General features: G+C 46.1%; 1 protein-coding gene across 12 annotated transcripts in view; it reads right to left on the bottom strand.

The window, feature by feature from the left end:
- Positions 1–12,597, bottom strand: part of APBA2 (amyloid beta precursor protein binding family A member 2) — a 140,009-nt gene that overhangs the window by 27,342 nt on the left and 100,070 nt on the right. For all 12 annotated transcript variants that reach the window (XM_061394630.1, XM_061394625.1, XM_061394632.1 and 9 more), the window contains 2 exons: positions 5,423–5,503; positions 3,973–4,009 (listed from right to left, as the gene is read on the bottom strand). In XM_061394630.1, the coding sequence (XP_061250614.1) occupies positions 3,973–4,009; positions 5,423–5,503 (118 nt within the window). The remainder of the gene's footprint in view (positions 1–3,972; positions 4,010–5,422; positions 5,504–12,597) is intronic.

Below are 12,597 nucleotides of genomic sequence, written 5' to 3'. Positions count from 1 at the left end.
CAGGCAAATTTGGCCTTGGAATACGGAATGAAGCAGGGCAAAGACTAATAGAGTTTTGCCAAGAAAATACACTGGTCATAGCAAACACCCTCTTCCAACAACACAAGAGAAGACTCTACACGTGAACATCACCAGATGGTCAACACCGAAATCAGATTGATTATATTCTTTTCAGCCAAAGATGGAGAAGCTCTATACAGTCAACAAAAACAAGACCAGGAGTTGACTGTGGCTCAGATCATGAACTCCTTATTGCCAAATTCAGACTTAAATTGAAGAAAGTAGGGAAAACCACTAGACCATTCAGGTATGACCTAAATCAAATCCCTTATGATTATACACTGGAAGTGAGAAATAGATTTAAGGGCCTAGATCTGATAGAGTGCCTGATGAACTATGGAATGAGGTTCGTGACATTGTACAGGAGACAGGGATCAAGACCATTCCCATAGAAAAGAAATGCAAAAAAGCGAAATGGCTGTCTGGGGAGGCCTTACAAATAGCTGTGAAAAGAAGAGAAGCAAAAAGCAAAGAAAAAAAGGAAACATATAAGCATCTGAATGCAGAGTTCCAAAGAATAGCAAGAAGAGATATAAAGCCTTCCTAGGTGATCAATGCAAAGAAATAGAGCAAAACAACAGAATGGGAAAGACTAGAGATCTCTTCAAGAAAATTAGAGATACCAAGGGGACATTTCATGCAAAGATGGGCTCAATAAAGAAAGAAATGGTATGGACCTAACAGAAGCAGAAGATATTAAGAAGAGGTGGCAAGAATACACAGAAGAACTGTACAAAAAAGATATTCACAACCCAGATAATCACGATAGTGTGATCACTGACCTAGAGCCAGACATCCTGGAATGTGAAGTCAAGTGGGCCTTAGAAAGCATCACTACAAACAAAGCTAGTGGAGGCGATGGAATTCCAGTTGAGCTATTCCAAATCCTGAAAGATGATACTGTGAAAGTGCTGCACTCAATATGCCAGCAAATTTGGAAAACTCAGCAGTGGCCACAGGACTGGAAAAGGTCAGTTTTCATTCCAATCCCAAAGAAAGGCAATGCCAAAGAATGCTCAAACTACCACACAATTGCACTCATCTCACACGCTAGTAAAGTAATGCTCAAAATTCTCCAAGCCAGGCTTCAGCAATACATGAACCGTGAACTTCCTGATGTTCAAGCTCGTTTTAGAAAAGGCAGAGGAACCAGAGATCAAATTGCCAACATCCACTGGATCATGGAAAAAGCAAGAGAGTTCCAGAAAAACATCTATTTCTGCTTTATTGACTATGCCAAAGCCTTTGACTGTGTGGATCACAATAAACTGTGGAAACTTCTGAAAGAGATGGGAATCCCAGACCACCTGACCTGCCTCTTGAGAAATCTGTATGCAGGTCAGGAAGCAACAGTTAGAACTGGACATGGAACAACAGACTGGCTCCAAATAGGAAAAGGAGTACGTCAAGGCGGTATATTATCACCCTGCTTATTTAACTTATATGCAAAGTATATCATGAGAAACATTGGACTGGAAGAAACACAAGCTGGAATCAAGATTGCCGGGAGAAATATGAATAACTTCAGATATGCAGATGACACCTTATGGCAGAAAGTGAAGAGGAACTCAAAAGCCTCTTGATGAAAGTGAAAGAGGCGAGTGAAAAAGTTGGCTTAAAGCTCAGCATTCAGAAAATGAAGATTATGGCATCTGGTCCCATCACTTCATGGGAAATAGATGGGAAACAGTGGAAACAGTGTCAGACCTTATTTTTGGGGGCTCCAAAATCACTGCAGATGGTGACTGCAGCCATGAAATTAAAAGACGCTTACTCCTTGGAAGGAAAGTTATGACCAACCTAGATAGCATATTCAAAAGCAGAGACATTACTTTGCCAACAAAGGTCCAGCTAGTCAAGGCTATGGTTTTTCCTGTGGTCATGTATGGATGTGAGAGTTGGACTGTGAAGAAGGCTGAGCGCCGAAGAATTGATGCTTTTGAACTGTGGTGTTGGAGAAGACTCTTGAGAGTCCCTTGGACTGCAAGGAGATCCAATCAGTCCATTCTGAAGGAGATCAGCCCTGAGATTTCTTTGGAGGGAATGATGCTGAAGCTGAAACTCCAGTACTTTTGCCACCTCATGTGAAGAGTTGACTCATTGGAAAACCCTCTGATGCTGGGAGGGATTGGGGGCAGGAGGAGAAGGGGATGACAGAGGATGAGATGGCTGGATGGCATCACTGACTCGATGGACATGAGTCTGAGTGAACTCCGGGAGTTGGTGATGGACAGGGAGGTCTAGCATGCTGCGATTCATGGGTCTCGAAGAGTCAGACACGACTGAGCGACTGAACTGAACTGAACTGAACAAGGACAAGTCTTTTGGGTCTTCCTAAGCCCTGTCTAGGATGCTCTGCTCCCTCCTGACTCCCATCCTTCGGCCAACAGCACCCTGGACCAACGGGGCCCCCGTGTCCACCCAGGCCTGCTCTGGGCTCGGGAGCACTGCCCTGTCATAGGCTAATGGGGAGGAGGTGAGTGCTGCCTTCGGCTTAGGAGTCTTACCTGGAAAGGTTCACCCCAATTACTTATTTTAAGAGCAAATCAAGGCTCAGATCTGAAGTGCCCACTGTATCCTGCTGCTGCTGCTAAGTCGCTTCAGTCATGTCCGACTCTGTGTGACCCCATAGACGGCAGCCCACTAGGCTCCCCCATCCCTGGGATTCTCAAGGCAAGAACACTGGAGTGGGTTGCCATTTCCTTCTCCAATGCATGAAAGTGAAAAGTGAAAGTGAAGTTGCTCAGTCATGTCCGACTCTTAGTGACCCCATGGACTGTAGCCCATCAGGTTCCTCCATCCATGGGATTTTCCAGGCAAGAGTACTGTATGAAAACACCCAAATGGCTTCATCACCACCATGAGGACCCCTCAGGTAAGGAATTTGAGGACTTCAGTTTCCCAGGTTTTTTAATTCTTTACTTAAAAATAAAACCAGGATACCAAAGGTTTAAGTTATTTATTTCTGATGATCAATTAACCTTGCTCCTATAAACATTCATAAAAATCAATTACCAGCTTATTGAAAGAATTAATAAAATTGACACCATTGATTGTAACCCTCTAGCAAGAGCAATAGGCCTCCAGGCAAAGAGAAAGATCCTATTTTTAAGAGGTTCTTCATGTGGATGGTCAGAGGGTATTCTAAAGGTGTTGCCAGGGGTTCCCTGATGCCCTCAGACAAGAGCCAAGCAGGTATGTTCCCCACATCAAAACTGACACAGAACAGATCAGCTAGGGGTTTTCATTGAATATTAAAATGCAATCATAACCTCCTCAAAAGAGACAGGAGAGGAGAAGGAAATGAAGAGTCTTTAAGAAAAAAAAAAAAAAACACCAGCCTGAATTTGGATGCAATTATATCCACCCTAATCAGAAGTGTTAGATCACAATTAGCTGCTTTTAAAGACACATTTCAATCTATTAATTTAATCATCAGTGTCATGTGTGAGGCCATTACTGAAGGTGTAATTAAGTGGGATGTTCTATGTGTGTGAGTGCTAAGTTGCTCAGTCATGTCTGACTCTTTGCGACCCCATGGACCCTAGCCCACCAGGCTCTTCTGTCCGCGAGATGTTCTAGGGAAGAACACTGGAGCAGGTTGCCATGCCCTCCATCAGAGGATCTTCCCAACCCAGGGATTGAACCCATGTCTCTTACATTTCCTGCATTGACAGGTGGGTTCTCTACCACTAGCGCCACCTGGGAAGCCTGAGATGTTCTACTATTTCCTAATCAACTGGATCACCCACAGATGACATGGGCCCTCGCACCTTGCCTTATTACAGAACTGCTCCCCTGGAAGGGGTGCTTTATGCACAATTTTTGTAGGAGAAAACCAGAAGTCAAAGTCCCATTTGTATTGACATAAAAATGCAACCGCCCCCTCAGAAAGAAAATTCAGTCACTTACCAGCCACAAAACTGGGAAAAGATGCCACCTTCTTTGTCTGTTAGGAAATATGAAAACACACACAAGAGTTGTACGCAGTTGGCCCACAAAATCTAAGCTGACACCATAATGTGACAAGTTTGAGCCCATGAGTGACCAGTCTCTCCAAGAAATCAGCTCCTTATAGCAAAGCAGTGTCTTTCGGGCTCTATGTTTGAGTGGGGTGCCTGTTAACAATTCTCATGGGAAACCCTGGGGTACAAAAGGCCATCAGCTGAGACCTAGGGACCCCCAGGCTAGCACATCACTGCTAGAAGGAAAACACTAGTGGTTCTCCAACTGGTGGCATGAGAATTCCCAGACACTTGTTTATCTCTTGGCCACATCACACAGCATGTGGGATCTTAGTTCCCTGATTAGGGATCAAATTTGTGCCCTCTGCAGTGGAAGGTCAGGGTCTTTACCACTGAAGGGAATTCCCCACAGGGACATCTTTAAAAGCAAGATGAAAGAGGGACTTCCCTGGAGATCCGGGTTAGGACTCCCCATTGGCATCAGTGACTCAGAGGACATGAGTTTAAGCAAACTCTGGGATAGTAAAGGACAGGGAAGCCTGGAGTGCTGCAGTCCATAGGGTCACAAAGAGTTGGACGTGACTTAGTGACTGAACAATAACAATTTCCATTGCAGGGGGCGCACGTTGATTTTTGGTCAGGGAATTAAGATCCCACATGCCAGGCAGAGCAGCCATAAATAAATACATACATAAAATTTTTTTGAAATAAAAGCAAGATGAAGGAGATCAGACACCACTGCATGAGTGACCACAGTTATTTCATCCAAGTTACAAAACCTCATCCAAACCATGCTTTCCAGATAAGGGAAATGACTTGCTTGAGGCCTCGTTCTAACAACCTCCCCATCAGGGCAGTGGGAGTTTACACAGGATTGTTTTTAAAATCCACACAGTGGGTTTAGAACAGCGCTTATGGCAATTTCTGTAGACATTTCTGGTTCTCACAACCTGAGGAGGAGGGTTACTACCAGCACCGAGTTGGGAGAGGCCAGGGATGCATCTAAACATCCTGAGGTGCCAGGGACGTCCCCCCACAACAAAGAAGGGTCTGGCCCAGATATCCATGGTGCTACTACCCTGGAGTAATCCTGCTTTAGAACATGATGGGCAGTGGGGCGGACTGAGCCTCCATCAAAGTGGGGAGCACCAATGAGCCCTGTGGACCAGAAGCAACACAGGAGCGCACGGCGGTGGGGGGCTGAGTCAATAGAAAAGGGACTTCCCTTCCTCCCCCGCGCCTCCTCCTCCGGCACGGCCACCTGGCTTTGCTTGTCAGGACCCCCTTCTCCTAGGCAATGGGTGGGACCAGAGCCCTGTCCCACCCACATGGGATGGTGAGCCCATGGGGACAGGGCAGGCAGCTCCCATGTCAAGGCCCCCGGTCAGAACTCTCACCTCTGGGATGTTGTTATTGTCAACTGGTCCATTGAGATCAGAGCGCTGTTGCTTTCTTGGCTGCTCCAAACCATTGCAAACCTGGAAACCAGGAAGTTAAAGATACAGATGAGGTCTTCACATGTTAGAAAAAGTTTAAAAATGACTTTAAAAATAGTTTAAAATAAATAAAATAAAAAAATTTTTAAAGAGACTGAGATACAAAACTGGAGACATGATACAATTTTGTAAAATATATGTGTACATAGGTATGTGTGGGTGCACACAGATATAATTTAACTTCTCTGTCAATAACATGTAGACTTTCATACATCTCAAAAGTTATGTGAATCATGGTTTCTAATTTTATTGTTTATTATTCTTTTCAATTGTGGCAAAGTGCATAAACAGGGTGACAATATACAGCCTTGACGAACTCCTTTTCCTATTTGGAACCAGTCTGTTGTTCCATGTCCAGTTCTAACTGATGCTTCCTGATCTGCATACAGATTTCTCAAGAGGCAGGTCAGGTGGTCTGGGATTCCCATCTCTTTCAGAATTTTCCACAGTTTATTGTGATCCACACAGTCAAAGGCTTTGGCATAGTCAATAAAGCAGAAATAGATGTTTTTCTGAAACTCTCTTGCTTTTTCTATGATCCAGCGGATGTTGGCAATTTGATCTCTGGTTCCTCTGCCTTTTCTAAAACCAGCTTGAACATCAGGAAGTTCATGGTTCATCTATTGCTGAAGCCTGGCTTGGAGAATTTTGAGCATTACTTTACTAGCGTGTGAGATGAGTGCAATTGTGTGGTAGTTTGAGCATTCTTTGGCATTGCCTTTCTTTGGGATTGGAATGAAAACTGACCTTTTCCAGTCCTGTGGCCACTGCTGAGTTTTCCAAATTTGCTGGCATATTGAGTGCAGCACTTTTACAGTATCATCTTTCAGGATTTGGAATAGCTCAACTGGAATTCCATCACCTCCACTAGCTTTGTTTGTAGTGATGCTTTCTAAGGCCCACTTGACTTCACATTCCAGGATGTCTGGCTCTAGGTCAGTGATCACACCATCATGATTATCTGGGTCGTGAAGATCTTTTATGCACAGTTCTTCTGTGTATTCTTGCCACCTCTTCTTAATATCTTCTGCTTCTGTTAGGTCCATACCATTTCTGTCCTTTATTGAGCTCATCTTTGCATGAAATGTTCCTTTGGTATCTCTAATTTTCTTGAGGAGATCCCTAGTCTTTCCCATTCTGTTGTTTTCCTCTATTTCTTTGCATTGATCACCTAGGAAGGCTGTCTTATCTCTTCTTGGGGGAGCTACCCCACGCCCCTAAGCCCAAGGCCAAGGGCGGCGGCGGGGAGGAGCAACCGCACAACCAAGGCCAGGGGCGGTGGCCGGGAGGACAACCCCACGTCCAAGCAGCCGTGGCTGCGCAGGCGCAGGAGGGCCTAGAGGAGCTATCCCACGTGGAAGGTCAGGAAGGGCGGTGGTGAGGAGATACCCCTCGTCCAAGGTAAGGAGCAATGGCGGCGCTTTGCTGGAGCAGCCGTGAAGAGATACCCCACGCCCAAGGTAAGAGAAACCCAAGTAAGACGGTAGGTGTTGCAAGAGGGCATCAGAGGGCAGACACACTGAAACCATACTCACAGAAAACTAGTCAATCTAATCACACTAGGACCACAGCCTTGTCTAACTCAATGAAACTAAGCCATGCCCATGGGGCAACGCAAGACGGGCGGGTCATGGTGGACAGATTTGACAGAATGTGGTCCACTGGAGAAGGGAATGGCAAATCACTTCAGTATTCTTGCCTTGAGAACCCCATGAACAGTATGAAAAGGCAAAATGATAGGATACTGAAAGAGGAACTCCCCAGGTCAGTAGGGGCCCAATATGCTCCTGGAGATCAGTGGAGAAATAACTCCAGAAAGAATGAAGGGATGGAGCCAAAGCAAAAACAATACCCAGCTGTGGATGTGACTGGTGATAGAAGCAAGGTGCGATGCTGTAAAGAGCAATATTGCATAGGAACCTGGAATGTCAGGTCCATGAATCAAGGCAAATTGGAAGTGGTCAAACAAGAGATGGCAGGAAGTGGTCAAACAAGAGATGGCAAGAGTGAATGTCAACATTCTAGGAATCAGCGAACTAAAATGGGCTGGAATGGGTGAATTTAACTCAGATGACCATTATATCTACTACTGCGGGCAGGAATCCCTCAGAAGAAATGGAGTAGCCATCATGGTCAACAAAAGAGTTAATAATGCAGTACTTGGATGCAATCTCAAAAATGACAGAATGATCTCTGTTCGTTTCCAAGGCAAACCATTCAATATCACAGTAATCCAAGTCTATGCCCCAACCAGTAACACTGAAGAAGCTGAAGTTGAATGGTTCTATGAAGACCTACAAGACCTTTTAGAACTAATACCCAAAAAAGATGTCCTTTTCATTATAGGGGACTGGAATGCAAAAGTAGGAAGTCAAGAAACACCTGGAGGAACAGGCAAATTTGGCCTTGGAATACGGAATGAAGCAGGGCAGAGACTAATAGAGTTTTGCCAAGAAAATGCATTGGTCATAACAAACACCCCCTTCCAACAACACAAGAGAAGACTCTATACATGGACATCACCAGATGGTCAACACCAAAATCAGACTGATTATATTCTTTGCAGCCAAAGATGGAGAAGCTCTATACAGTCAGCCAAAACAAGACCAGGAGCTGACTGTGGCTCAGATCATGAACTCCTTATTGCCAAATTCAGACTTAAATTGAAGAAAGTAGGGAAAACCACTAGACCATTCAGGTATGACCTAAATCAAATCCCTTATGATTATACACTGGAAGTGAGAAATAGATTTAAGGGCCTAGATCTGATAGATAGAGTGCCTGATGAACTATGGAATGAGGTTCGTGACATTGTACAGGAGACAGGGATCAAGACCATCCCCATGGAAAAGAAATGCAAAAAAGCGAAATGGCTGTCTGGGGAGGCCTTACAAATAGCTGTGAAAAGAAGAGAAGCGAAAAGCAAAGGAGAAAAGGAAAGATATAAACATACATATATACATATATGTAAATATACATATATATATATATACACACACACACACACACCCAGAGGGGCTTCCCAGGTGGTGCTAGTGGTAAAGACTCTGCCTGTCTATGCAGGAAATGTAGGAGATGCAGAGACACAGGTTCAACCCCTGGGTTGGGAAGACCCCCCTGGAGAAGGAAGTGGCAACCCACTCCAGTTTTCTTGCCTGGAGAATCCCATGGACAGAGGAGCCTGGCAGGCTACAGTACACGGGGCTGCAAAGAGTCAGACACCACTGAGCCTGAGCATTAGATGTGATAGATTAGGTATCAGCAGTAGGACTACAGGATCATACAGCGATTTTACTTCTAATCTTTGGAGGAACTACCATATTGTTTTCCACAGCAGCTAAACCATTTTATATTCCCAGCAAGTGTCCAAAGGTTAAAATTATGTTTCTAAAAAAACTTTAATTCTTAGTTCAATGCAAATTCTAAAATCCAAATTCTTTAGTTAGAGCAAAATAATCTACTGTTAGAGGGGAAAAAGTGCCCCAAAGACACGTCATAAGTCTTCTCTTAAAGAAGACACCCATCCAAAATCCCACTTAGTTCAATGAACAAAATTTAAAGTTGAGGTATATTTTCTCTACTTAACACCCTGTGTTTACATGTGTGCTAAGTCGCTTCAGTCGTGTCTGACTCTTTGTGACCCCATGGACTGTAGCCCACCAGGCTTCTCTGTCCATGGGATTCTCCAGGCAAGAACATTGGAGTGGGCTGCCATTTCCTCCTCCAGGGGATCTTTCCGACCCAGGGGGCAGGTGGGTTCTTTACCACTAGCACTACCTTTGGAAGCCCTTACTCCAGAAAATCTCCCCAGATCCAAGAACTGAAACTGCTGTCCAAACCCCAAAGCACACTCTGGTAAGCCAGCATCACAAGTCAAGTTCCAGAACTTTCCTGAAATAAATTAGCAAGCATCACTTCCCTGATGGCTTGGCAGTAAAGAATCTGCCTACCAATGCAGAGGACATGAGTTCAATTCCTGGTCTGGAAAGATCCCACATGGCATGGAGTAACTAAGGCCCATGCACCACAGCTACTGAGCCTGTGCTCCAGGGCCCGTGCTCCACAAGAGAAGTCACTACAATGAGAAGCCCACACACTGCAGTTAGAGAGTAGCCTCTGCTCACCACAACTAGAGAAAAGCCCGCAAGCAGCAACAAAGACCCAGCACAGCCAAAAATAAATAAAGTATCAAGCAGTAGCAATATCGTGACAAGACAGTGCATGCATGCACGCTGAGTCACTTCAGTCGTGTCCAACTCTGTGCGACCCCATGGACAGCAGCCCAGTAGGCTCCTCTGTCCAAGGGATTCTCTAGGCAAGAATACTGGAGTGGGTTGCCATTGCCTTCTCCTAATACTGACAAGACAGTAATAAGTTTTATTTACAAATAAATTTATACTATGAACATACACATACATTATACTTACATTTATTTATGAATAACTCTTTTTTTTTTTAATTATTTTAAAGGAAGACGGCTGTTTAGGAAAGTGGGTTCTCACCAGACACCTAGCCTGCCTGCATCTTCATCTTGGACTTACAGCCTCAGCCTCCAAATCTGAGAGTAATAAACGCATGTTGTTTCTAAGTCCCCTGGTTTATGATACTCTGATTTAGCAGCCTGAAAGGACTAAAAGATAACACTCCTTCCACGAATGTTACAGTTTGGTCTAGAACCTAATTTTTCTGGCAGGAGAAGGACCATCATGTGGGGTAATAGACTCTCATCGAGGTGCCAGATACATGGTGGGGAAACAGTACCTCCAGGACTGCTACCCGCCTTGTGTTGGGTGCCTCTGAGAAATGGAAGAGGTCTCCATTCTGGGGGACGCACTTTGGGCTTGGCCAGGGAACCCAGGCTGGCTGGACGTCAGTGCCTCACACCATCCCACCCCAACCCCAACACCTCAGCATGGGGCCACAGCACGCAGTGACCACAGGCGACACAAGGTCTCAGGCCCATGTCTAAGGGCAGCTTCTCCCCAAAGCAGCCTGGACCCTTCCCTCTAGAGCAACATTTCCTTTAACTCCCTTGGACCTCTCATCACCATGGCAACCACATCTCATGAAAAACAGCCAGAGTTGTTTCCAGAGAGGCAGGGGGTGACTTCTGCTGTTTCTCCTTGGGAAAACCCATCTGGTGCTCCCGTCATCATCTCATGGCAGGGGTTGGGGGCTTAGCAACAGGTGACACAGCGTCCGAAATGAGCATGGTCAGAGGCCCACGTGGACGTGGGGTCCTGGAATCTTAGAGGAAGATGCTATTCAACTCTTTGTGCCCTCCCCATGGCAGAGCAGCCAGGTGCACCTCAAAATAAAATGCCAGCCAGGGTTATCTCTGACTTTCACAGCCAATATGGACAGCTGGGCCATATCCCTTATTAAGTAACTCCAGTGGGCATTCTTGGTGCCACCCACTGGAACCCCTACCAGCCATCGCTGGTGAGGAGGGGCAGGTGAACTGAAACATGCAAACACACCAGGAACCCCCAAACCTGTATTTCATGGAGCCCTGAGAGCAGAACACTATCTGGTGGCACAGGCTGGGCACAAAAAGCCGGCACCAGGGCCAGCTGTTCAGGGCAGAGACGACTTGCCTGTAAGAAGAATCCACTCATTTGAATAAATGAATAAATACACCCAGGCTTCCCGGGTGGCTCAGTGGTAAAGAATCTACCTGCCAGTGCAGGAGACATAAGAGATGAGAGTTCTATCCCTAGGTGAGGAAAATCCCCTGGAGAAGGAAACTGCAACCCAATCCAGTATTCTTGCCTGGACAACCCCATGGACAGAGGAGCCTGGTGGGCTACAGTCTACGGGGTTGCAAAGAGTTGGACATGACTGAGCACACACTCATGCAGACAAAAAACATCCTGGCTCCAGTTGGTGAAACTAAAGCTGGAACTTTTTAAACGTGTCAATTCTGATTGTGCCTGCTGGATTAAACTGAAAATATGGTAAAATAATCCATGTGGCTTCGGATGGAATAATGGCAAACAAGCACATACCCACTCACTCTCGAGTCATCTGGAACAAAAGCCAAGTGTTTCCAAACGTGGTCCTGGATGACACGGGGATGAGAGACATGGAGGGGAGCTCAGTCAGGGACAGACAGCATCGACACAAAGCCAAGGAAGCCACTGCTTCCCATTGGACTGTCCCATCTCTCCCCAGACAGGACTCAGTGTCAGAGAAACCCCAGTGCTGCACTCAGCGAAGGGAGAGCCTTCTCTAGGAATCCTTTCTTGTTTTCAAAGGCATCGGTCAACTGACTCATCAGTCATTCCATCCAAGACGTGCCCTCCTCCGTCCTGCTCAGGGAAGTGGGGGGCAGGGGTGGGTGCGGCTGGGACAGCGACACTGCAGATGCTCCCGTGGGGCCAAGCTGGGGGCATCACCCACAGGGCTGATGATGGTCTGATCACTGACAGTCTCATCAGTGCCCTCCTCATCTTCTCTCAGAGGCCCTTCGATCCATCCCCTGACAAATGGTGGTTCAGAAAAATAACAATCTGGTTCTGTTCCTCTCAGCATTCAGGCCACTCCATGATCTTCACCTGGAGGAGGAGAAGTACTTGCATAAAGTCTTCATTCTTATCTCACTTATCCCTCCAGGGACGATAACATCTTCTCTAAGCCACCACTGCTACTGCTTAGTCGCTTCAGTCATGTCCAACTCTGTGCCACCCCATGGACTGCAGCCTGCCACGCTCCTGTGTCCATGGGATTCTCCAGGCAAGAATACTGGAGTGGGTTGCCATGCCCTCCTCCAGGGGATCTTCCTGACCCAGGGATCGAACCCCCGTCTCCCACATTGCAGACAGATTCTTTACCATCTGAGCCACCAAGGAAGCCAAAACTCTGGCTTAAGAGAATTATGATGAGATCCACTGGGGAAGCCACTGGGGGCCTGGCCTTACTCTCTGTGACTTGTCTGATAAAACTTCCTCCACCACCAACACTGGGCCCCTCTGGCGCCTCATTCCATCGTTCACTCTCTGTTCACAGGGCCCCTCAGGAAGGGGTGGAGGGTACCCTGGGGACAAGACTTTCTGAGTAGAACCATGTTTTCCTAA

This window comes from Bos javanicus, chromosome 21, assembly GCF_032452875.1.
Source record: "Bos javanicus breed banteng chromosome 21, ARS-OSU_banteng_1.0, whole genome shotgun sequence".
Classification (NCBI taxonomy): domain Eukaryota; kingdom Metazoa; phylum Chordata; class Mammalia; order Artiodactyla; family Bovidae; genus Bos; species Bos javanicus.
Note: the sequence above shows the minus strand (reverse complement) of the source record. Positions and strands in the feature narration are given on the sequence as shown.